Source organism: Ranitomeya variabilis, chromosome 4, assembly GCF_051348905.1.
Source record: "Ranitomeya variabilis isolate aRanVar5 chromosome 4, aRanVar5.hap1, whole genome shotgun sequence".
Taxonomy (NCBI): Eukaryota; Metazoa; Chordata; class Amphibia; order Anura; family Dendrobatidae; genus Ranitomeya; species Ranitomeya variabilis.
Genome location: NC_135235.1, coordinates 739,622,296 through 739,649,670, shown reverse-complemented (window position 1 = coordinate 739,649,670; position 27,375 = coordinate 739,622,296). Strand labels below are relative to the sequence as shown.

The 27,375-nt window shown below is 44.9% G+C and overlaps 2 protein-coding genes across 2 annotated transcripts in view; one reads left to right on the top strand and one right to left on the bottom strand.

Moving 5' to 3' along the window:
- Positions 1 to 27,375, bottom strand: part of LOC143768031 (oocyte zinc finger protein XlCOF8.4-like) — a 408,467-nt gene that overhangs the window by 92,001 nt on the left and 289,091 nt on the right. The gene's annotated exons all lie outside the window — the stretch shown is intronic.
- The window catches only part of LOC143768026 (uncharacterized), a 41,991-nt gene continuing 18,470 nt past the window's right edge, over positions 3,855 to 27,375 (top strand). Inside the window, exons 1-6 of the mRNA XM_077256673.1 lie at positions 3,855 to 3,898; positions 23,185 to 23,271; positions 23,401 to 23,580; positions 23,663 to 23,786; positions 23,870 to 23,967; positions 24,386 to 24,476. Coding sequence (XP_077112788.1) covers positions 3,872 to 3,898; positions 23,185 to 23,271; positions 23,401 to 23,580; positions 23,663 to 23,786; positions 23,870 to 23,967; positions 24,386 to 24,476 — 607 coding nt within the window. The 5' untranslated portion in view covers positions 3,855 to 3,871. The remainder of the gene's footprint in view (positions 3,899 to 23,184; positions 23,272 to 23,400; positions 23,581 to 23,662; positions 23,787 to 23,869; positions 23,968 to 24,385; positions 24,477 to 27,375) is intronic.

Sequence of the window (27,375 nt, the reverse complement as noted above, 5' to 3'; positions counted from 1 at the left end):
GCTAGGATGGGCATAGATTTGTCTTTCTCGTCTGCTTTCCATCCTCAGACTAATGGCCAGACCGAGCGGACGAATCAGACCTTGGAGACATATTTGAGGTGTTTTGTGTCTGCAGATCAGGATGATTGGGTTGCTTTTTTGCCTTTAGCGGAGTTTGCCCTCAATAATCGGGCCAGCTCTGCCACCTTGGTGTCTCCCTTTTTCTGTAATTCGGGGTTTCATCCTCGATTTTCTTCTGGTCAGGTGGAATCTTCGGATTGTCCTGGAGTGGATGCTGTGGTGGAGAGGTTGCATCAGATTTGGGGGCAGGTAGTGGACAATTTGAAGTTGTCCCAGGAGAAGACTCAGCTTTTTGCCAACCGCCGGCGTCGGGTTGGTCCTCGGCTTTGTGTTGGGGACTTGGTGTGGTTGTCTTCTCGTTTTGTCCCTATGAGGGTTTCTTCTCCCAAGTTTAAGCCTCGGTTCATCGGCCCGTACAAGATATTGGAGATTCTTAACCCTGTGTCCTTCCATTTGGACCTCCCTGCATCTTTTTCTATTCATAATGTTTTTCATCGGTCATTATTGCGCAGGTATGAGGTACCGGTTGTGCCTTCCGTTGAGCCTCCTGCTCCGGTGTTGGTTGAGGGTGAGTTGGAGTACGTTGTGGAAAAAATCTTGGACTCCCGTGTTTCCAGACGGAAACTCCAGTATCTGGTCAAATGGAAGGGATACGGTCAGGAGGATAATTCTTGGGTGACTGCCTCTGATGTTCATGCCTCCGATTTGGTCCGTGCCTTTCATAGGGCTCATCCTGATCGCCCTGGTGGTTCTGGTGAGGGTTCGGTGCCCCCTCCTTGAGGGGGGGGTACTGTTGTGAAATTGGATTTTGGGCTCCCCCGGTGGCCACTTGTGGAATTGAACTGGTGTGCATCATCCTCTCTGTTCACCTGTTTCCATCAGGATGTGGGAGTCGCTATTTAGCCTTGCTCCTCTGTCACTTCCATGCCGGTCAACATTGTAATCAGAAGCCTTTCTGTGCATGTTCCTGCTGCTAGACAACTCCCAGCTAAGTTGGACTTTTGTCCTTGTTTGTTTTTGCATTTTGTTCCAGTTCACAGCTGTAGTTTCGTTTCTGTGTCTGGAAAGCTCTTGTGATCTGAAATTGCCACTCTGATGTTATGAGTTAATACTAGAGTCTTAAAGTAATTTCAGGATAGTGTTTTGATAGGGTTTTCAGCTGACCATGAAAGTGCCCTTTCTGTCTTCCTGCTATCTAGTAAGCGGACCTCAATTTTGCTAAACCTATTTTCATACTACGTTTGTCATTTCATCTAAAATCACCGCCAATATTTGTGGGGGCCTCTGTCTGCCTTTCGGGGAAATTTCTCTAGAGGTGAGCCAGGACTATATTTTCTTCTGCTAGGATTAGTTAGTCCTCCGGCCGGCGCTGGGCGTCTAGGGATAAAACGCAGGCTACGCTACCCGGCTACTGTTAGTTGTGCGGCAGGTTTAGTTCATGGTCAGTTTAGTTTCCATCCTTCCTAGAGCTAGTTCTTATGTTTGCTGGGCTATGTTCTCTTGCCATTGAGAACCATAACAATGAGTAGAATCACCACAGTAAAAGCACAACCCATTTTGACGTCTATGACTTTGTCGCTCAATTCTGGTCAGAGTTCGGTCACATTGCATAGACTCAGGTCTCTGTTCAGAAAATACCGCCAAAGGATGAGCAGATTTGCGCTCCCGCAAACGCCGATCAACCTGAATGGCTAAAGCCATAGAATCACTCAGACTTGTAGGGGTGGGAAACCCCACCATAACATTCTTAACGGCCTGCTATACTGTTATGATCCTTAGTGGTTGAGGATCACAAATTACTCCAGCTAAGTAACAAACATAGGACAAGCTCTAGGGAGGTGGCAAACTGGACTGACCGCAAATCTGAACCTATCCAAACACACTAGAAGTAGCCGGTGAACGTACCTAAAATCTTAGACGTCTTGAGCCAGCCTGAGGAACTAACTACCCCTAGAGAGAGAGAAAGACCTCACTTGCCTCCAGAGAAATAATCCCCAAAGATATAGAAGCCCCCAACAAATAATAATGGTGAGGTAAGAGGAAGGCACATACACAGGGGTGAAAGCAGATTCAGCAAATGAGGCCCACTAATACTAGATAGCAGAAAATAGAAAAGGGGTCTGTGCGGTCAGTAAAAAACCCTTACAAAATATCCACACTGAGATTTCCAGAACCCCCGCACCAACTAACGGTGTGGGGGGAGAAACTCAGTCCCCTAGAGCAACCAGCAAGCGAGGAAATCACATTTTAGCAAGCTGGACAAGAAACATGATGAATGCTGATAATCAAAAAATGAACAAACAAAAACTTAGCTTGTCTTGGAGAGACTGGGAGCAAGGTAGTCACAAGGAATCTGAAGAGCACTGAATACATTGATAGCAGGCAAGGAACTGAGTATCCAGGTGAGCTAAATAGGAAACCAGCCAAGGATAACGAACCAGCAGATGCTGCCAACCTGCAGAAAGACAACACTACACAGTACCGCTTGTGACCACTAGAGGGAGCCCAAAAATAGAGTTCACAACATTTCCCCTCCTATAATGCCTAGAGAGATGGATATCACTAATACTGTGGGAGACACCGATACCGGGGATGTAGAGATGGAAGACATCCCTACCCCTGCTCGCCTGACTGACGCGTCTGAACCCCTTACCTCCTCGACTGACTTACCGACTGGGGTGGAGAGTGGGGTGACTGATCGGGGAGAGAGACTAGCACCCGTTAGGCGGACAGCGAGGACCACCGCAGGAGTGCCCCCGGGACAGTCCTACAGAGACCAATATGTGTGGCCCTTTTCACAGCCGGGTCCTACAACCTCCACAGCCATCGCCGCCCTGGAGACAGTCGTTGACAGGGACTGCCAACCTTTAAGAGGGGGGGCGTGTAGTGAGCTGGCCGGCTGTGACTGTTCTGTTATCATTGACATAGAATCTGTGACAGACACTGCCCCCGTGTGGCCAGAAGTTATACCTATGCCGAATGTGATTACAGAGAAACAAACTGTATTGGCTAACCTCCCCCCTGTTATGTCATGTGAACAGGAAGGGGAGGGAGAAGAAAAAGAGCCCGGGAAAACAGTCGGTGCAGAGAGAAGTCTGTGTGTGCTGGCGTCCTCCTGTAGATGCGATATAGAAGGTTGCCTGGATGACCTCTCTCTCTTGGAAGCTGACATCCAGATTGTTCCCAGCTCCCACACTGCGGAGCACTCAGCGGTGACATCTTTACAGATCCTGGAGCCCACGAACTGTAAGCGGGTCCTCTGTTGAGAGGCCGAACATTCCACCCCTACCTGCTGAACCACAAGGACTACAGTCTGGACCTGAGAGACCAAGTTTTGTTTAATTCCTTTTTCTCTTCGGCTGGAGCGTCTCCCTGCTGTGACCGACAGGCCTGCGACGTGGGAAGATAACCTCCTGGAGCAAAGGAACTGGTAACGTGTGGATAGGGACAGTGAGGGACAGTTTGTTATTACACGTTATTTCTGTGAATAAGCATACTTTGTACTGTCTATTATTGTGTTCTGCTGTGTTAAGAAAAATGTATAACAGTAAAGATACGTTTGTTAAGATGGAATCTGGGCGTGGAGGTTTTGCTGGGCCAGATCATGGATATGCATGGGCGACCTTGCCCTCGGACACTTCACAGTAAACCCCTCCTGACCCCACATATAAACTTCCCCTCATCCAGCACCATGACAACCAGCACAGCAGAGTCCTGCATACACTGAGGCCCCTGATCATGTGACCCCCTGACTCCTCCCCCCTGTGACCTCATCACAGGTCCTGTGAGCACAGAGCAGCCATACTGTATTATGTGGAGTGTGGCTCTGCGGGTGGAGGTCGGTGTAAGGTCCTCATTATTCTCTTCCGTTTATATCGACTCCATACTGTGCAGCGCTGTACACACTTATCCCCGTCCTCATCGTCCCTCATTAGTTTTTATTCACTCTTGTTTACATTCACAATACATCCGCTTTCGCCGTCTGTGTAGTGATCTGTTTTTCATCCATTTTATATGCAAGATGTATTGTTTCTCCTTGCGGAGATTGACATGCTTAGCATGCCGAGATGAGGGGACTTAGGCCGGGGTCACACTGGCGAGTTTTATGGACGTATGAGAGGCGCAGAAAATACGGATTGCATACGGTACAATGATTCTCTATTGCGCAGCTCCTATCTGCCGTATTTTACGCATCCGTATTATACGGTCTTGTACGGCCGTAGAAAATCGCAGCATGCTGCGTTTGTCAGCTTATTGCGAAAAAAATCCGCCAATGAAAGTCTATGGGGGCGAGAAAAATACGGATTACACACGGATCGACAGTGTGACTTGCGAGAAATACGCACCGGTGTTCTATCGAAAAGCCGGCAATTGAATTACCGGCTTTTAAGATATCTAGCGCTGTATGAAATATAAGTAAATATATATATATATATATACATATGTCTCACTGACATATTTATAAATATATATATATATATATATATATATATATATATATATATTGATAGTATATATGTTTTCATGAACATTTGAGCCCATGGATCCATTGTATGTCCGTTTTGCAAGCCGGCGAGAAAATCTCGCTGTACGGATGCCATACGGATTACATACGGAGGATGACATGCGCAAAATACGCTGCCACACCCTGCCTACGGATGACATACGGATCACTATTTTGGGAACATTTCTGCTTATTACGCATGTAAAATACGGACCGTATTTCCCTATGCTGAGTGTGACCCCGGCCTTAAAGGGAAGCTGTCACCCCTCCAGGGCATATCAAAGGGAATCTGTCCCGGCATCAGGGGCTTATCTACAGCATTCTGTAATGCTGTAGATAAGCCCCCGATGTCACCTGAAAGGTAAGAAAAACAGGTTATATTATACTCACCCAGGGGCGGTCCCTTTGCGGTCCGGCGCCTCCTATCTTCTTATGATGACGTCCTCTTCTTTTCTTCCTGCCTCTGGCGCAGGTGTACTTTATCAGCCCTGTTGAGGGCAGAGCAAAGTACTGCAGTGCGCAGGCGCCGGGCCTCTCTGACCTTTCCTGGAGCCTGCGCACTGCAGTACATTGCTCTGCCCTCAACAGGGCAGACAAAGTACGCCTGCGCAGGAGCCGCGGCAGGAAGACAAGAAGAGGACGTGATCGCATGAAGATAGGAGGCGCCGGACCGTGACACCCATCGGACCTGGACCGCAGCGGGACAGCCCCTGGGTGAGTATAATATAACCTCTTTTTCTCATCTTTCAGGTTACATCGGGGACGTATCTACAGCATTACAGAATGCTGTAGAGAAGCCCCTGATGCCGGTGGCCACAGCTCATATACGATTTTTGGGGGTGACAGGTTCCCTTTAAGGTAAAAGAGCCACCTTCAGCAGCACTAAGGCTGCATTCTATGAAGGTGGCTCTTATGCTTAGTATCCCTAGGAATGCTGAAATAATCACTTTTATACATTTCACGCCATACTTGTATTGAGTGAGGGAGGTATGATTTCTCCCTGACTCAAGCGCCTCCCAGCTGTCCATCATCCCACCGGACACCGCCTCCTCTCTGTCTTGTGCCGTCACCTGCACTCTGCTATTATTTCTCGGACATGCGCCGTGCGGGCTGCCCTGGAACTTACAATAAGTGATGTAAGTACACAGCGCCAGATTCCCAGCCCCGAAGTGTGAATACATGATAACACACTGCGGGGCAGTATCTGGGGTCTCTGCTGTGCGCAGGCGCGATCTACTTACATAATTTATTGTAAGTTCCAGGGCAGCTCGCACAGCGCATGTCCGAGAAATAATAGCAGAGTGCAGGTGACGGCACAAGACAGAGAGGAGGCGGTGTCCGGTGGGATGATGGACGGTTGCGAGGCACTTGAGTCAGGGAGAAATCATACCTCCCTGACTCAATACAGGTATGGCGCGAAATGTTAAAAGTGATTATTTCAGCATTCCTAGGGATACTAAGCATAAGAGCCACCTTCACAGAATACAGCCTTAGTGCTGCTGAAGGTGGCTCTTTTACCTTAATAGGCCCTGGGGGGTGACAGGTTCCTTTTAAAGTCACAATGGGTCGACATTGACTTGCTACTTCCAATAGGTGGCACTAGAGTTCTAGTTCTCTTCCTCTCTGAAGAGACAATTTGCATAATCATCCATTTTATGAAATTTTAATCCCTTTGCTTTTGGTGATTTAACGTTTCTGTGCTTTAGAACTAAATTCACTTTACAATGTACTGAAAAAAATTGCAGAAAAAAAATCAGTGTGTTTGAATAATATGTCCGAGTCCCCACAGCTGCGTGTCTCACGGCTGTCCTAACAAACAGGCAATCCATTCATGTGTTGCGGCTGTGGTTAGGTGAATTGATGGGATCACCGAACAGTCTAATGTGTATGGCCGCTTTCCAATGCTTATGAAGACGATAATGTTGGGGAAAAAAGGATCTGAAACTTAGGATTTCCAAAGGCTGTGTTTTGGACTGACCTGTGTTAGAGTAGTAGTATTGCAACCATTAAGGGCAGCACCAGCAGGTTGCGTAGTCAGGAATAGCCAGAGGTCGGTACACGGGAGCAGCAGTATAGTTGAAGGATTGTCAGGTTGTGTAGTAAAGCATAGCCAGAGGTCGGTACATGGGAGCGGCAGTATAGTTGAAGGATTGTCAGGTTGCGTAGTCAGGAATAGCCAGAGGTTGGTACACAGGAGCAGCAGTATAGATGAAAGATCAGCAGGTTGCGTAGTCAAGAATAGCCAGGGTCGGTACACAGTAGCAGCAGTATAATCTAGGATGAAGCAGCTGGTGAAAGGAGAGCTTGACCAAAGGCTGGGAACTCATGAAACTCACAAGGAAGGAAGTGAAATGCCAGGTTTAAGTAGGGTGTTAAATCAGGAGATTACAGGGTGGAGCCAATCAGAAACAAAACAGGTACTAGTATCTGGGTTAAGAAGGAACTCAGAGGGAAGAGCTGCCGCTTGGTGCACAAGAGCTGCTGGGTTTGAGTCCTGACAGGCTTATTCTTTTGTTCTCAGGGAGATAACTCGCTTCGGCTACTTTCACACTAGCGTTTACCTGATCTGCGGCGGGCTGCGGACTTGCTCCGTGAAGCCCCGCCCTCGGCCGCACCTCCACCGCTAGCTCCGCCTACTTCTGCATGCGGCCCGCATGCGGCCTGTGTACCTATCTTTAACATTAGGTACGCAGGTCGTGCCACTGTAAGCAGATGCTGCCGAATGCGTCGTTTTGACGATGCGGCAAAAAAAAAAAATGCTACAAGCTGCGTTTACGCTGGTTGCCGCATCGTCAAAACGACGCATTCGGCAGCATCTGCATACAGCGGCATGACCTGCGTACCTAATGTTAAAGATAGGTACACAGGCCGCATGCGGGCCGCATGCAGAAGTAGGCGGAGCTAGCGGCGGAGGTGCGGCCGAGGGCTTCACGGAGGAAGTCCGCAGCCCGCCGCAGATCAGGTAAACGCTAGTGTGAAAGTAGCCTTCCAGAGCAGCTCTCTCATAGAGAACACAGAAACTTGAGACAGAGCCGAATGTTTTAGTGTATGGGGGATTCAAGGAAGATAGATTTTGTGTGTATCTATTGTGTTTGGGGGCCTTTATATATTTTTCTTTCACTGTTAACCCCTTGATGAAATATGACATACTAGATACATCATATGCCAGCTCCCTGACTTTACTTCAGGCTCCTAAGTCGAGCCTTCATCTTCATCAGAAGATGATGGCTGGGATAATCATCCATCATCTGACTAGCAGCTGTGGCTGTTAATTTGTGACAATGTATCAGCTGGGGGGGCGCCGTTCTGTCTGCTCATCGGCGCTCCCGCAACGTGATCATGGGACAGCCAGAGGTCTGTTGAAGACCCTGTGCATGTTATGATGGTACTTCTGTGAAAGTAAGCTCGTGACTGGTATTCATAAAGACCATGATTCTTGCTATATACAGGAATACTGTGGCATTGCTGTAATATAGCACAAGCAATCAGATGATCATAGGTTCAGGTCAGCTAGGGGGAAGTTAGAAATGCAGTGAAAAGTAAAAAAAAAAAGTGTAAAAAATATGGGAAAAAAAATATATATATAAAAGTTTAAATCACACCACTTTTCCCTCACTTAAACTTAGGAAATAAAAATAATAAAACAAACAAATAAACACGTATTTGGTTGGTATAATTGCATTTGAAAAAGCCAGATCAAGATATAAAATAAACAAATCCGATCGGTAAATGATATGACGTGAAAAAAAATCAATATCAGAATTTTGTTTTTTCGTTTGCTGCAACAACACAAAAATTTGTAATGAGGTGACTAAAACATTGTATGTACCCAAAATGATAAAAACAAGCCCTCACATGCCTATGTGGATGGAAAAATAAAAAAAAAGTTCTGGCTTTTGAAATAAGGGGTAAAAAAACACAAGGATAAAAACAGAAAATTGCCTGCCCCTTAAAGGGTTAAAGGGAGAAGGGGTTATTTTTCATTTTGGGATTGTATTTGTAATGTAACCACAAGCACATGATTGAGCAGACTACACAGAAACCAAAACACTACTGAATAGATATGATATGAAAACCAAGCATACTACATAGATCCGGTAACAGGACCAAGAGTACTACATAGATCTGGTACCAGGACCAAGCATATTACATAGATAAGGTACCAGGACCAAGCGTACTACATGGATCCGGTGCAAGCACCAAGTGTACTACATGGATCCGGTGCAAGCACCAAGCGTACTACATGGATCAGGTACCAGGACCAACTGTACTACATGGATCAGGTACCAGGACCAACTGTACTACATAGATCCGGTACCAGGACCAACTGTACTACATAGGTACCGTTACCATCTGTCACCCCCTTGGACGTACCTAAGCTATTAATATGGGTATACAGGTCCTAGAATACTTAAAATAGTCATACCGGTATGCTTCATATCTGTGGTCTTGTTTTACAGAAATCATCTTTTAATTCTTTATGCTAATACGGTCTTCGTCTTCAAAGTTCCAGAGTGTGCAGTGCCTGGAAGAAAACTGCCTCTGGTTTTCATTTATGTGCCTGTCGCCTCCCGTCAGCGTCACAGATCTCCATGGCATCTAGCCATTTTCCCGTGCCTGCGCCCTGCAATTACGATATTCCACCCTTCTATGGGCATTGGCTTCGTTTCTTATGCTCAGGCGTACTAGACGTCATGTGGCCCTGTGACGCTGATGGGAGGCGACAGGTATGCTCATAAATACCTGAGGCAGGAGTTTTTTTACAGGCAGGCACCACACACCCCAGAGCCGCCTGGAAGACCACTTTAAATAAAGAATTAAAAGATGATTTCTGCACAACAAGACAGCAGATATGAGGCATGCAGGTATGGCTATTGTAAGTATTCTAGAACCTGTATGCCCATAGTAATAGCTTAGGTACATCCAAGCGGGTGACAGATTCCCTTTAAGAGTATAAATGGACCCACACATAGGGCCACTAATTGTGAGGGAGCCAACACACAGCCGACTGCGCTACACAGGCTATCATTATGCAAGCTAGTTTTAGCTGTTCTGTGCACTGCAACTGTCATGCACAACATCTAGAAGCTCACTTGCTTTAGTACCTTGTGTTCTTGGTATGGATAGGCTGCCCTAAACATGAATTGGTAGACTCGCCCTGGGATCATATGCCCCCTTGACCAGGCCAGCCCTGTGATAATAGTAATAAACCCCCCAATTGCCATAGACAATAAGAATGCTGAACATTGTTCCCCTCCATAGTTATTGTGCTCCACACCACTAAGGGCTCATTTTGACGTCCGTGCAGTGCATGGACTGGCTGAGGGTCTCCTGACCTGAGCATGACCGCTTCATAGAAATATATGAGAAGATAAAATAGGAGCGCTCCGTGGTGAAGTCCTGGTGACAAGAAACAGGGAAAGGTTGATGGAATCTGCTCACCTGGTGGAGTTGTTCAGGTCAGGAGAAGTAGTAAAGTGGTATACCTTGTATAGATTGCTGCTCCACTGTTGAAGCCAACAGAACGGCTCATTAAAACAATTGTGAGGCAAAAAAATGAGGGAAAAACTTTGATAGCCTGAGGAAGAAATCAGGTCGATTTTGAGATACATTGCTGTTTTAATATTGTGACAGGGTCACTGGCGCAGGGGAGGGGAGATATGTGTCAAGAAGGTTGCTATCTTCCGTGATCTGAAACCCAGAAGTTTCTCCGTAGCATGTTAGATGCTCAGGCCTTAATCAACCATTACAAGGGTTTGTTTTTTTTGTGAATAGGTGTAAGAAATGGATGGGATGCCTACTAACCATATCTCCACCTCAAGAGTGTGGTTGGGGAAGTTAAATGTCCAGCTACTATGTTTTTTTCTGCTGTGTGTTTGGGGACGGGAAAGTCTCCAGTGGAAGCTGAAGAGTACTGGATCCTGAGCGGGTGAATCCCATAGGTATTTGGATTGTGCTGTAGTTTATCTTTTATTTTGCTCTAATTTAAAAAAGTACTTGTTTATTTTGTTAAATCCTGCCATGGTTTATATCGCGTTTAATAAGCCAGCAGGCAATTGACCCAAGAATTGTTCTTGCGTCTGCCTGTGAGTCAACCTACCACAATATCTACCATATATATTCATTATTTTTCTACAACTTCACATCCTTGTCTTCATCATGACAGCGCCCATCATAAAACTTTTCTCATTTATTGCCTTCCAATTATATAAATATATGAGGCCGTCAAGCTGGGGTCAGGAGACCCACAGCCATTACATACATTGCAGTCTGTACTTTGACATCCTAGTGAGCCCTAATGGAGTTTTTTTTGTCATCTTTGCAGTAATCTATAGGACACGGTTCAGACCAAACTTTCTTCAGTCCTAATGGAGAAATGTTTATATTTTCTCCCATCACACATTCAAAAAACATTACAGAAAAAACGTGGCCATATTTACCAAGACACTGACGCTGAGTCCCTTCTTATGGACAAGCCATGAGTTGGGATAGTCAATGAGTCACAGGTAAAAAGCCAGAAGGGTACGTCATAATCAAAGAGAAGAGACAAAGGCTATGACCGCTCCCAGCCCAGAGTCAGAATTCTAAGCTCAGAGTGCGTCATGGCAAAAAAGGGTAAAACAAGTAGTCAATAGGCAAATCCAGGGTCCGGCAACAGGAGATCAGAATGTCTGACTTCAGGGCAATAGATAGAAAAATATTTAGAATTGAGAGTCCTCAATGGGTGATACCTTTTAATGGCTAACTGAAAAGATGACAACAAATTGCAAGCTTTCGAGACTACTCATGTTTCTTCATCAGGCATAGACTAAATCTGAAGAATCACATATTTATACACAACAGCACAGAAAAATGCCATTAATAAGACAATTGATGTGAAGCCGAACTATCATTATGGGAGAGGGATAAACAGTGGTGGCCATAAATATTGGAACAGTTCATAGATAAGGAGTGTGAAAGTTTTATTGTCCTCTGATTGGGGTCTGGATCTGTGTTGTGATGCCCCCACAAGGTCTGAGGAGCAAATTCTTTAATTGATGTAAAAAGACATAAAACCATGCGACGCATTCATTACTGCACTGAGTGTGTCAAAGGTTGGCATGAGTTTATACTCCCAGACTTTTATGTCTCCCTGAGATTTGAGGAAATTTGATTAGGATAAACCCCTCCATGTGTGCTGCAGCCGTTCTCAATTAGGCTAAGTATTTTGAGCGCTCAAGAATAACACTGTACACCGAGGTGACAGAATAGCATTCCATCAAATACTGACGGTTTATTGTACATACATGTTTTAATAATTGCATATAGAAAGGGGTGGTTAGTTAATTACCATATGGTCAAGCTCCTCTGTTATTGGTTATCTAAATATATATGGAATATTGTGATCAAGGCATATATAAATGCTGATCAAGCAACTAAAGTGTAACTGTTGCCTTTTCTGCTATTAAGCTAAAAATTGAGAAATCAACTCAGCACTCAGCACATCTGGTGTTGTTCCGCTTTTCATCTTGGAAAGTCCCAAAGGGCTGTCTGGTTTGTGGCGGCCATTTTAAGCAATTGATTATAATGTATATATTAGCTGTGAGTATATATGAGTATATATGCAAGTAAGATCTAAATGAAATATATATATATTTCCATCACAAAGTTACCTTTTAATACAAATAATTTCGTGTCCACGGTGCTGTGATCAGAGATACAAAAATGTTTGGCCACAGGTAGATCTATTCATTTTTCTCTTATTGTGTGGCAATGAGAAATCATCCTTGTTCTAAGCTTTTGCCCTGTCTCCCCCACATACAGACCCCCAGTTGGACTACTCGGTTATTTTCTCCTTTAGCTTTATAATGTAGCAGGTGATTCCTTGATATTCTGGTGGCTCTTGTAATCTGGTTTTCAAATGTTCTTGGATGGTAGCCCTGATTCAAAAAGGTCTTTCTGAGGCGACCAAGGTGTTTGTCTCTATCCATGCAGTTGGAACATATACGATTGTATCTGATGGCTTGGCTGTAGACCATAGAGTTTTTTATGTGTTTTGGATGGAAACTGTCCCATTTAAAAGGCATGTTGGACAGTCGATTGGCTTCTGACACAGGGATGTCACTATATCATTGTTTTGCAGGTTAATGGTGATGTCCAAAAAGTTAATTTCAGGGCAGGAGTAGTTGAGTGTTAAGTTGATGGTGGGATGAAAATTGATTAAACTGTTCATGGAACGTCTTTAGCTGTGGATCAGACTCCGTCCAGATGATTGAAATATCACCAATGTAACTGTAGTAGGCCAGAGGCCTAATGGGACATGAGGACGAAAATTCAATTTGAAGCTTGGCCATGAAAAGATTTGCATACTGTTAGACCATTTTACTTCCCATTGCTGTGCCAGTCTCCTGTAGATAGATCTTGTTATCAAATTCAAAGTAATTGTGGTTGAGGATGAATTTTGTAAGTTTCACCACAGAATCACCATCAGTCCCTGTGTTTTCCAGGAAGAATTTGCAGGCATTTAATCCATCCTGGTGTGGGATATTAGAATACAAAGATTCCACATCCATGGTGGCCAGGATGGTTCCTTCTGGTAGAGGACCTATTGCTGATAGTTCATTCAGTAGGTCAGTTGTGTCCTGAATGTAGCTTGGTGTATCCTTTACCAGTGGTTTAAGAATACCCTCTACCCATCCATATACCTGCTCAGTAAGGGTGCCCACACATGAAATCACTGGGGAACACAATTTTTTAAGAGTTAGGTCAGACAACTGTTCTTAATTAATTTTTGGATGCTGAATCCAGAAATGATCTCAGTTTTTCTCTATCACGTCAAGTTTTTGAACTATAGGATTTTTGTCTTCTCAAAACTATGTAAACTACTGTACCTAAAAAGTGTTTGTTTGTTTTTAAATAGTACAAATATGAACAAAAAATGAAATATATAAGAAATAGGCATGACAAAGTTGTGACTACTCTTACAAGTTGCCACGTAGCTCTATATGAGTCGAATTGTAATCAGATAACAAGTCTTATTACAGATATCAGTGCAATTGTGCTTCTCTGGCAGGTAAGTTGTGTAGGAAAAACTTGACGTGCTAGAAAAAAACTGACTACATTTTTGGAATCGGCATGCCAATTTTAGTATAAATCAGCTCAAAAACCTAACTCAACAGAATTTTTTTTTCAAATTGTTCCCCTGTAATTGGTCTTCCTGGATTTCCAGATTTGTGGATTTTGGGGAGCATGTTCATGGTCAAACATTTTTGTATCCTTGATCACAGTACCATGGACATGAAAATACTTGTATTAAAAGGTAACTTCAAATCTCAGAGACAAAGACTCCTTATCTATGAACTGTTCCAATATTTATGGCCACCATTGTTTATTCCTCTCCCATAATCATTGTTCTTCTTAACGTCACTTGTCTTATCTATTGCATTGTTTCTGTGCTGTGATTTGTATAAATATGTGATTCTTCAGATTTTGTATTAGTCTGTGCCTGATGAAGTAGTCTCGAAAGCTTGCAATTTGTTGCCATCTTTCAGTTAGCCATTAAAAGGTATCAACCACTGAGGACTCTCAATTCTTAATATTTGACTTCGGAGCTTAGGCTGGTTTCACATTTGCAGTTGTGTCCGCAGCGTATTGTCCACAACCACAAAAATGCATGCAAAAACGCATGATAAAGCAGCGGTTTTTATCCGCATCAGCTTGTGCATGATGGCAAAAAAAGCAGCATTTGTATGCGTTTTTACATGCGTTTGCGCTTTTTATGCGCATGCGTTTGAGATTTCCAGGAGAGCGTGTCTAAATCAGTTCCTGGACATGATCAGTCCAAAGTACGCAAGCGCATCGAACGCATGCGTACGGAAAGACATGCGTACGCATGCTTTTCCATAGACAGTAATCCATTTTTTTAACTCACTCATCCGCATGCGCATGAATGCGCATATTTGACAGAATTTTGCCGCCTCAAAAATTCCAACATGGTGCGTTCTCCGTGCCTTGCTGCACACCGCAAAAAACCGCATGCATAAGCAAACGCGGGCGAACGCATGCAAACGCATGAACCTGCATCCACAATGTAAAAGATAGGAAAGCAAGACGCTTGCGGACCAGCCATAAATCACAGAGAAAACCCCACAATTAGCTGAAAGCTATGACTACCTGGGACAGACAGCTTAATTAAGAAGCTGGGTAATCACTTGGAACAGGGAGCACCTGAAGAGAGCCCAGCACCTCCCATTCTCAGATTGGACAACTGAGCTCTCAATCAAAATACTGAAAGCTCAGCACGCCCCTGCACTAGATTGAACAACTGAACTGTCAGTCACTGTGTCCAAGACACACTGAGAGGTGGAATCGTGACAGACAAAATATCACATACGCTGCAGGACACAACAGTTTCACAATAAGGGCAATAGACATGCAAAATAGATGAAACAACCACTCACACACAGCTAGTTCATGGAGGGGTGGCTGCCTAGTATTATAAGTGCTCATGGATAAGGCCTGTATAGGGCGCTAGTCATACAGATAAGTGTGGTACATAGTGTCTGGCGTATAACCTAATCGAGACCCTCACCACACATTACATGAGTACGCGCTCCATCCTGCAGGGAGCAACCATACAACCTCAGGCGGACTGATCGCACACATAACCGTCAGCTCATCCAGCACCATGACAACCAGCACAGTAGAGTCCTGCATACACTGAGGCCCCTGATCATGTGACCCCTGACTCCTCCCCTCCTGTGACCTCATCACAGGTCCTGTGCGCAGATCCACCATATATATGGTGTGCTGCTCTGCAGGTGGAGGTAGGTGCTGGAGGCTCCATTATTCTATATCAGGACTATTACTCTACCTTCCATATCGCAATCATATTCCGCAGCACTATACACATATTAGTATCACCATCCCCATTGGGGCTCACATTGTGAATAGAAACAAATTAGATTTCTACATTTGTGTGATCATACCTCCCAACATTCAAAGAAGATAAAGAGGGATAGATTGTGCATCATCATCATGACAAAATCTTAGGCCGCGTCCTTAACCATACTCCTATCTACATTTGTCTATCATTTCATTCTACCCTGAACACAAAATACACGGACAACCCCTTTAAGGTTGTGTTTACTGCTAAATCCGTCCGTTGTTGTGATCCTTTATAGGAACAGAGCAATGGAAAACAGGCTGGGGATGGATTCATCACTAGATGCACAGGAGTCAGGAGCGGAGGCCGACTGTCCCCACTGACTATAATGAGCTCCATCAGCTATACTCTCTCTCTCAGGCCATCTCCTCACCATTCCTCTCTATCCTCAGACTGTCTTCTCAGTGCTCCTCTCTGCTCTCGGGCCATCTCAGCCTTCCTCTCTCTCAGACCGTCTCCTCAGCATTCCTCTCTATCCTCAGACCATCTTCTCAGTGCTTCTCTCTGCTCTCGGGACATCTCAGCCTTCCTCTCTCTCAGACCGTCTCCTCAGCATTCCTCTCTATCCTCAGACCATCTTCTCAGTGCTTCTCTCTGCTCTCGGGACATCTCAGCCTTCCTCTCTCTCAGACCGTCTCCTCAGCATTCCTCTCTATCCTCAGACTGTCTTCTCAGTGCTCCTCTCTGCTCTCGGGCCATCTCCTCAGCTTTCCTCTCTCCTCTCAGGCTGTCTACTCAGCATTCCTCTCTATCCTCAGACTGTCTTCTCAGTGCTCCTCTCTGCTCTCGGGCCATCTCCTCAGCTTTCCTCTCTCCTCTCAGACCGTCTACTCAGCATTCCTCTCTATCCTCACGCTGTCTTCTCAGTGCTTCTCTCTGCTCTCGGGCCATCTCCTCAGCTTTCCTCTCCTCTCAGACCGTCTACTCAGCATTCCTCTCTATCCTCAGACTGTCTTCTCAGTGCTCCTCTCTGCTCTCGGGTCATCTCCTCAGCTTTCCTCTCTCTCAGACCCGTCTCCTCAGCATTCCTCTCTATACTCAGACTGTCTTCTCAGTGCTCCTCTCTGCTCTCGGGCCATCTCCTCAGCTTTCCTCTCTCCTCTCAGACCGTCTCCTCAGCATTCCTCTCTATCCTCACACTGTCTTCTCAGTGCTCCCCTCTGCTCTCGGGCCATCTCCTCAGCTTTCCTCTCTCCTCTCAGACCGTCTACTCAGCATTCCTCTCTATCCTCAGACTGTCTTCTCAGTGCTCCTCTCTGCTCTCGGGCCATCTCCTCAGCTTTCCTCTCTCCTCTCAGACCGTCTACTCAGCATTCCTCTCTATCCTCAGACTGTCTTCTCAGTGCTTCTCTCTACTCTTGGGCCATCTCCTCAGCTTTCCTCTCTCTCAGAACGTCTCCTCAGCATTCCTCTCTATCCTCAGACTGTCTTCTCAGTGCTCCTCTCTGCTCTCGGGCCATCTCCTCAGCTTTCCTCTCTCCTCTCAGACCGTCTACTCAGCATTCCTCTCTATCCTCAGACTGTCTTCTCAGTGCTCCTCTCTGCTCTCGGGCCATCTCCTCAGCTTTCCTCTCTCTCAGACCATCTCCTCAGCATTCCTCTCTATCCTCAGACTGTCTTCTCAGTGCTCCTCTCTGCTTTCAGGCCATCTCAACTTTCCTCTCTCCTCTCAGACCGTCTCCTCACCATTCCTCTCTATCCTCAGACTGTCTTCTCAGTGCTTCTCTCTGCTCTCGGGTCATCTACTCAACTTTCCTCTCTCCTCTCAGACCATCTCCTCAGAATTCCTCTCTATCCTCAGACCATGTCCTCAATACATTTGTGGCATTTAAAAAAATATATATATTTTGTTCTTTGAGAAGTTTGGTTTTTATTCTCACTATAACAGCTAAAAATACACAACTGAGATGGAAAATTAACATTTTGCATTTAGTTGCAGAATAATTCTGTACACAGAGATTTTCTCCTAAGGCTACTTTCACACTAGCGTCGTACGACGCACGTCGCAATGCGACATGACGACGTACCGACGCATACTGTGCCCAAAAAAAACAATGGGGGCAGGGGATGCAGTTTTTAACGCATCCGCTGCCCCATTGTGATGTCCGGGGAGGCAGGGGCGGAGTTCCGGCCGCGCACGCGTCGTCGGAAAAGGCGGACACGACGCACCAAAAAAAGTTACATGTGTTTTTGTGCCGACAGTCCGACACAACACGACGCATCCGTCGCCCGACGGATGCAACGTGTGGCAATCCGTCGCAATGCGTCATTAATGCAAGTCTATGGAGAAAAAACGCATCCTGCAAGCAATTTTGCAGGATGCGTTTTTTTTCCAAAACGACGCATTGCGACGTGCATCGTACGACGCTAGTGTGAAAGTAGCCTAAGACAACACCTCACGTTTACTTTCTTTAAATATTCTTGTTTCATATTTATTACATTTTTGGATTGACCAGCAGCATTGGAGATGTTCAATAATAAAATGATGGGTAGTGTGGCGAGCACTCTTGCTGGGATCCGAGGTGCTAGTGAAGTGGGATGGCAATCCCCGTAATAGAGTAATGTTCAATCACCACACACTTTTGATAGCTGCTTGTGAAGACTTTATTATACAGATGTAGATGCAACGATAACACAATTCATGAATAAGGAATTGGTGCAGGGATAGAGAAAATGGTGAGGCAACAAGAACATAACGTTTCGACCCTCATAGTTGAAATTGCAGTCTACAATCCAAGGTGCAGGTGCGCCAGACCTACCCAGGACCCAGGTGTCTTTTTGCAAGCAGGATATCCTTTACACCAACCAGTGATCTTTGCCAACAGCGACACTATGAATAAGACCCTATGAGGGTCGAAACGTTATGTTCTTGTCGCATCACCATTTGCTCTATCCCTGCACCAATTACTTATTCATGAATTGTGTTATCGCTGCATCTACAATAATAAAATGAGTCACCAAAAATACAAATGGCCCAATAATTGTGCACACATTGTAGAGTAGCAGGTGGAGTTAGAAGATCTTTTTTTTCCCGAACTTTTCGTGGAGTGGTAAGATGTATACAAATGAACTATTACCATATTTTTGGGGTCAGCACAAAGACTGTTGTGCTACACATTGCGTTATTTATATTGTTAAATTATCAGAATATTTTATAATTTACGTGATCCCAACTGATAGCACATAAGTATTTCTGTCTGATCTCAAAATGTATGAAGTGCTCTACCACATTATTGCTTTATATCAGCATCACAATGCTATTAATTTCATTTATTACACAGTATTTTATATATTTTGTCAGCTGTCATCTGCTGCTTATCATCCTGCAACATTCCCTTAAATGGTACAATATCTGCTTGTTGTCATTTGCTGCTTATCATCCTGCAACATTCCCTTTAATGGTATATAACAGTGCCTGCTGAATGTTTGCTAAATTCATTTGTTGTATTGTATTCACTGCTGTGTATCCATGCTGGGGTCACAGGAGATGTTATCTGGTGCAAGGTGTTACACCATATGGATGTAGCCAGGCCCAATGCCTTTGATCATCTAACCTCTCCAGGTGTGTTGGCCAATTGCTAATTTATCCCAAATCAGCTCCCACAATCCCTTTCACCTGATCCTCTACTTACACCTATAAATTCAGTAGCATTCTAAGGAGTACACAGGTGTGGGGTCAGGCACGCATCTCCTGGCAGCAAAAGTATCATGGCAGCTAAAGTATTGAGACGCTACAGTTATTTCAACGGCAGTTAGTCATGGCAGGAGTCAGGACCCCACTCTATGTATCTGTCTCTTTTGGGTATGTCTGCTGAGTAAGCACTTCTTATTACTTGGATCTAGCTTTTCTATGAACCCATCTTACTCCTTCACCATGTTTACATGTGCCATTACAGTGTTTGCTCCACTAATCCTCACTCTCCTTCGCTATCCCCAAATGCCAGCACCCTCTAACCAAATAATCATCTCTCCTTCCCTCTTTCCTCCCCAGCTGACCTCCTCTGCTGACCTGCTCCTCAACCTCAAATCTATCCTAATAAAACATAAAACAAGCCGCCCACTCTCCTTCTTCCACCTGCACTCCCTTTCTCTGCTTCTTCTCACAGCTGGCAACATATCTCCCAACCCTGGACCCCCACAGCTCCAGCCCCCTCCTACCATTCCCTATCTAATATAAACTACCGCAATCTTTCCAACATAAATGGCCCTGACGCCCATCCCCTTGCTCCCTCTCTCTGGAGCACTCTGGAATGCCTGCTCAATCTGCAATAAGCTTCATGTGATTCATGACCTTTTTCTCTCCCGCAAGCTTGCCTTCCTTGGCCTCGCAGAAACATGGCTAACACCCTCTGACACCGCCTACCCTGCTGCACTGTGTTACAGCGGCCTCCATTTCACCCACACCTCTCGCCCCGGCAACAGACATGGTGGAGGAGTGGGTCTTCTCCATTCTTTTAACTGCAACGTTAACCCAATCCTACGTCTATGCTCCCTTATCTTCCCCTCTTTTGAAGTCCACTCTGTCCGCATCTACTCTCCCTTCAACCTCCAAGTGGCTGTCATATACCGACCTCCGGGCCCGGCCACTGCCTTTATTGACCAATTCTCTACCTGGCTTCTTCACTTTCTTTCCACTGACTGTAATAATTATAGGGGATAATTCAGGAGACTCTTTGCGTGGAACAAGACAACAGGACACAGTTTTATAAGTGGTAAAGTTTATATTATCACATGGTGATTCAAGCAGGTGCAGAGAGAAACTCAAGTCCACAACACTTGGTGCAAATAATAAACGCAGCTTAGCAGTCAATAGGAAACTTCAGAGGTAGATGCAAACAAACAAAGTCTATGAAGCACAGTTATTCTTGAGGAAACTTGACACGAATAGATCCTTGACTTAGTCCAGACACAGATAGATATGCTATTAGGCAGTTCAAATCATATCTTAGCTCAACCAGGGAGGCCTGGTTAATAGTCTCAGGTTTTGCAGAGCAGAAACAGCTTACATGTCCATCAAATGCAGATGAAAGTAACACAAGCAGCAGATGAAGGAGGATTACTGAACACTGGTGTATGCAGCAGGAACTCAGAGCAGAGTGGCAGGATCTCCAACACAGGTTCACAGGAGCAGGTGCAGGTGCAAGGCCAAGGAGTAATCAGGAGCTGGATGCAAAGCAGAATAATCTAGCACAGACCGAAGGCTGGGGTGGAGTTTTATAGCAGGAAGACAAGTGCACATGAGACCAAAGACGCCATTTTGGAAAAGGGCAGTAATGCACAAAAGGTAAAAAAAGTTCAGAGTCCTGACATTGACATTCCCACTATCATCAAGGGTGACTTTAACATCCTCACTGATACCCTTCAGTCAAGAGCCTCCAAACTTCTGTCCCATACTTCATCATTTGGACTTACTCAGTGGTCCTCCGCAGCCACCCACACTGACAGACATACATTAGACCTGGTCTTCACCCGCCTCTGCACTCTATCTAAATTCACCACCTCCCCCCTATCCGACCACCATTTGCTCACTTTCTCATCCCTGTCCTCACCGGTCACTCATGTCCAGCAACATGTGCACCCCCACAGAAACCTCGCACACCTAGACACCCACATACTCTCTGATTCTATCCTACCACTGGCATCCATATCCTCACTTCACGACACAGACAGTGCCACAGCTTTCTACAATGCCACTCGCATCAGCTATCAGCATCAGCTATTGACACGGTTGCCTCTCTCGTTCATGGCAGTGTGCGACATATCAATAGACAACCCTGGCACAATAACACCACTAAAAAGCTCCGGCAAGTGTACAGGGTTGCAGAGTGGCATTGGAAGAAAACATTCGCAAGACAACTTCACTGCATTCAAACAGGCAACTCTCACTTTCAAATCTGCTCTTACCTCTGCTCAACAGGCCTACTTCACAACCCTCGTATCTTCCCTATCCTCCAACCCCAAACAGTTATTCAAAACCTTTAACTCCCTCCTTCGCCCCCCCACTGCCCCCTCCAACCTCCCTCATCTCTGCTGAGGACTTTGCCACACACTTTAGAAATAAGATCGACCAAACAAGGCAAGTCTTCATTGTTCAACCACCACAACCCCTTTATATACCAGACCAATGCCCAAACCCCATAACCTCCCTATCCAACATCACTAAAGGGGGGCTTAATTGTCTCCTCTCCAAATTGCACCTCACCACCTGTGCGCTTGACCCTATCCCTCCTCCTCCCCAACCTCAGCGCCACTCTTATCCCATCCCTATCTCACCTCTTCAACCTATCACTAACTTCTGGTACTGTCCCTTCTGCTTTCAAACATTCCACAATCACGCCTATCCTTAAAAAGCCAACCCTCGATCCAACTGTTATGTCCAGCTATCGCCCAATATCGCTGCTCCCATTCGCTTCCAAACTCCAGGAGCAGCACGTTCACGCTGAACTTTCCTCCCACCTCTCATCTAACTTGCTCATTGACAATCTACAATCTGGTTTCTGCCCCATCACTCAACTGAGACATCCCTGACCAAAATTACTAACGACCTACTTACAGCCAAAGCCAACGGACAATACTCTATACTCCTTCTAGACCTGTTCTCTGCTTTCGACACAGTTGACCACTGGCTCCTACTACAGATCCTCTCCTCCTTTGGCATCAAAGACCTCACCCTATCTTGGATCTCCTTATACGGTTGTGGCCAAAAGTATAGACACCCCTGCAATTCTGTCAGATAATACTCCATGACAAAGCCATGTTGATTCCGTGACAAAGCCATGTTGCTTTTCTAGAGCCTTTAAACCACTAATAATGTGTAAACCTCTATTTTTCTGTTGACATATGATGGACCTGAGTGGGGGCTTTTTTTCTTGAGATGAGTAGACATTTTTATTGGTACTAGATGGTGGCCCGATTCTAACGCATCGGGTATTCTAGAATATGAATGTATGTATGTCGCGCTTAGCACAGCCACGTAGTATATAGCACAGCCACGTAGTATATAGCAGCCACATAGTATATAGCACAGCCCACGTAACAGACAGCCACATAGTATATAGCACAGCCACGTAGTATATAGCAGCCACATAGTATATAGCACAGCCCACGCAGTATATAACACAGCCCACGCAGTATATACTGTACCTTTCCAACCGCACATTCAGCATCTCCCACTCCCACACTACCTCCTCATCCCAGCCTCTCTCTTGGAGTCCCCCAAGGCTCTGTTCTAGGACCCCAACTCTTCTCAATCTATATACTTGGCCTGGGACAGCTCATAAAGTCCCATGGATTCCAGTACAACCTTTATGCTGATGACACTCAGATCTTCCTCTCTGGCTCAGACGTCACCTCTCTGCTGTCCTGAATCCCGGAGTGTCTATCAGCCATATCCTCCTTCTCCTCTCGCTTCCTCAAACTCAATGTGGACAAATCTGAACTCATCATCTTTCCTCCATCTCATAGATCTTCCTTATCTGACCTATCTATCGCAATTAACGACATCACGCTTTCCCTCGTACCTGAAGTTTCAGGTGATATCTGAAATTTGTATGTAACCCCTTCTCATGTACAGCACCATGGAATCAATGGGGCTATATAAATAATAATAATAATAATAATAATAATTTACACTGACTCCTCTATCTACTCAATTTCCCACAATATCAGATACTAATACTTTATATACTTTCTTTAGGGAAGAATGGATAGAGACCGAGAGATAGAGATGGCAGAGAAGATATTACACCTCACCCTAGAGATCCTCTTCCGGCTTACTGGAGAGGTGAGAGATTCTGATGACGTCACATTACATCATTCTTATCTATGGGAATAACAGATGGACAGAACTGGAGAGGTGAGGACTCTGGAAATGTCTGTATTGAGATTTATTAATGTGTCTCTCCATAACCAGGATTACACAGTAGTGAAGAAGACCTCTGGTGAGCGCTGTCAGGACCCTGTATCTGAGGGATGGGGAAGACCCCTGAGCCCAATCACGGGGCCTCAACCTCACCTCCTGATACATGAAGACATCAATGACCAGAAGATCATAGAACTCACCTACAAGATGATTGAGCTGCTGACTGGAGAGGTGACACTGCTGGAAATTCTGGGATATTAGACAGTAATGCTATGAAGGGATTGGGGGATGACTGTATCATTGTATGTGTCAGGTTCCTATAAGGTGTCAGGATGTTGCTGTCTATTTCTCTATGGAGGAGTGGAAGTATTTAGAAGGACAAAAAGATGTATACAAGAACGTCATGAAGGAGGTTCCCCAGCCCCTCACATCACCAGGTAATAGACAGGACTAAATACACATGGCCTGTAATTATCGGTATGTAAAGAATTAATTTAGTCCCTGTATGTGTTTCCTCCAGATCTATCCAGTAAGATGACAACACCAGAGAGATGTTCCCATCCTCTTCTTTCACAGGACTGTAAGCAAGAAGATCTCGATGTTCCTCAGGATCCTGAGGTAGATCTAGAGAAGGTCCATTTGATGTGTAGACAGCTGTGAAGGTCTTGTGCTCAGTCTTGTTTTATCCACCATAGAATCATAGAATGGTAGAATTGGAAGTGACCTTCTGGGTCATCTGGTCCAACCCCTTGCTCAAAGCAGGATTCACTAAATCATCCCAGACAGATGTCTGTCCAGCCTCTATTTGAAGACTTCCATGGAAGGAGAACTCGCCACCTCTCGTGGCAGCCTGTCCCACTCATTGATCACCCTAACTGTCAAAAAGTTTTTTCTAATATCTAATCTGTGTCTCCTCCCATTCCCAGTATTATATGATATATACTTGTGTAATGAAAACGGTGGAGATGGCAGGATTAGAGCTGATCATAGATGTGACTTCTCCATCTGTCTGTGACTTTTACAATTTTTGTTTCAGGGTGAAGATCTGACCCATATTAATACTATAGAGACTTATGTGATGGGTGATGAATGGTGTAAAGAGGAGATTCTTACATATGACTACCCAGGTGAGTAATAACCACTAAATGCAGGGAAGTCAAAGATTCTTCTCATGGGAATATACACTCACCGGCCACTTTATTAGGTACACCATGCTAGTAACGGGTTGGACCCCCTTTTCCCTTCCGAACTGCCTCAATTCTTCGTTGCATAGATTCAACAAGGTGCTGGAAGCATTCCTCAGAGATTTTGGTCCATATTGACATGATGGCATCACACAGTTGCCGCAGATTTGTCGGCTGCACATCCCAAAGATGCTCCATACAAGGCAGGATGGATCCATGCTTTCATGTTGTTTACGCCAAATTCTGACCCTACCATCCGAATGTCGCAGCAGAAATCGAGACTCATCAGACCAAGCAACGTTTTTCCAATCTTCTACTGTCCAATTTCGATGAGCTTGTACAAATTGTAGCCTCAGTTTCCTGTTCTTAGCTGAAAGGAGTGGTACCCGGTGTGGTCTTCTGCTGCTGTAGCCCATCTGCCTCAAAGTTCGACGCACTGTGCGTTCAGAGATGCTCTTAGGCCTACCTTGGTTGTAACGGGTGGCGATTTGAGTCACTGTTGCCTTTCTATCAGCTCGAACCAGTCTGCCCATTCTCCTCTGACCTCTGGCATCAACAAGGCATTTCCGCCCACAGAACTGCCGCTCACTGGATTTTTTTTCTTTTTCGGACCATTCTCTGTAAACCCTAGAGATGGTTGTGCGTGAAAATCCCAGTAGATCAGCAGTTTCTGAAATACTCAGACCAGCCCTTCTGGCACCAACAACCATGCCACGTTCAAAGGCACTCAAATCACCTTTCTTCCCCATACTGATGCTCGGTTTGAACTGCAGGAGATTGTCTTGACCATGTCTACATGCCTAAATGCACTGAGTTGCCGCCATGTGATTGGCTGATTAGAAATTAAGTGTTAACAAGAAGTTGGACAGGTGTACCTAATAAAGTGGCCGGTGAGTGTATATATTAGCCACATCAAAAGTAATTCTAATCCAACAAAATATAAACTGGGTAACAATTCTGTGTAAAACAATACACGATGAAGGATAAGACAAAGTTACTTGAAGGGTGAAGGCTTTTCAGGTCCTTTACATGAACCGGACAAATCCATTGGTCTGAGGGGGTTTTATACCATATAGATGTGCTTTTGTGAACGTACAGTGGGTTGACATTTGAGAGGCAAATAATTAGATATCTTGGGTTGGACCAGAACATGCATTATGGTTGTACTTTTATTTTCTCATATTCGATAAACATTTTTGGACATTTGTCTTTTATCAATCGTATTGACTATGTATATACAAATGTTTCTCACTAAATTAGAATATCATCAAAAAGTTAATTTATTTCAGTGCTTCAATAAAAAAAGTGAAACTGCTATATTATGTTGAGTAATTAGAAACAGAGTGATCTATTTCAAGTTTTTGTTTCTGTTAATGTTGATGATTATGGCTTACAGCCAATTAAAACCCAAAATTCATTATCTCAGTAAATTAGAATAATTAACAAAAACCACATGCAAAGGCTGCTAAGCATCTAAAAAGGTCACTTAGTCTGTTTCAATAGGATCCACAATCATGGGGAAGACTGCCGACTTGACATATCCAAAAGGCAGTCATTGACACAATGCACAAGGAGGGTAAGCCACAAAAGGTCATTGCTAAATAAGCTGCTGTTCACAAAGTGCTGTATCCAAGCATATTAATGGAAAGTTGAGTGGAAGTAAAAAGTGTGGTAGAAAAAGTGCATAAACAACAGGGATAACCGCAGCCTTGAAAGGATTGTTAAGAAAAGGCCATTCAAAAATTTGGGGGAGATTGGGGAATGGACTCCTGCTGTAGTCATTGCTTCAAGAGCCACCACACACACACATCCAGGACAAGGGCTACAAGTGTCGCATTTTTTGTGTCTAGCCACGCATGACGAATAGACAACTCCAGAAGAGTCTTACCTGTTCCAAGGAGAAAAAGAACTGAACTGCTGAACTGTTGCTCAGTGGTCCAAGGTGTTGTTTTCAGATGAAAGTACATTTTGCATTTCATTTGGAAATTAAGGTCCCAGAGTCTGGAGGAAGAGTGGAGCGGTGCACAATCCAAGGTGCTTGAGGTCTAGTGTGAAGTTTCCACAATCAGTGATGGTTTGTGGAGCCATGTCATCTGCTGGAGTAGGTCCACTGTGTTTTATCAATGCCAAAGTCAGCGCAGCCATCTACCAGGAAATTTTAGAGCACTTCATGCTTCCCTGTGCCAACAAGGTTTTTGGATATTTTAAATTTCATTCTCTAGCAGGACTTGGCACTCGTCCTCACTGCCAAAAGTACCAATGCCTGATTTAAAAACCACAGTATCACTGTGCTTGAATGGCCAGCAAACTTGCCTGGTATTGTCAAGAGGGATATGAGAGACATCAGACCCAACAATGCAGACAAACTGAAGGCTGCTGTCAAAGCAACCTGAGCTTCCATAACACCTCAGACTGATTGCCTCCATGCCATGGGACTGGCCCTCTCACTCTGGGACTCTTCAATTACTCCCAGCTGGAGAATTTGTTTTACCTCATTCATGATGGCTTGTCTCCGGGCCTTGGGCACACGGTATGGTTTCATCCATACCCTTACATGACGCTTGGTGACAATGTTATGCTGGATGACAGAGGTATGACTGGGTAACTCCGAGAATATTTCCGTATTCTCTTGTACTAACTTCCGTACCTCTCGACGCTACTGCTTCGAGAGAGTGTCTCCTATCTTTACCTCTCTCGACTTCTGTTCAGACCGATTTTGGAGGGACCCCAGATGAAATATCGGGAGTCGCATCCGTAAGCGTACACTCCCGGGCCTTCCACGCTTTCAACAGATTGATGTGATAAAACTGTTTGGGTTTTCTTTTCCCGGGCTGGTAAACTT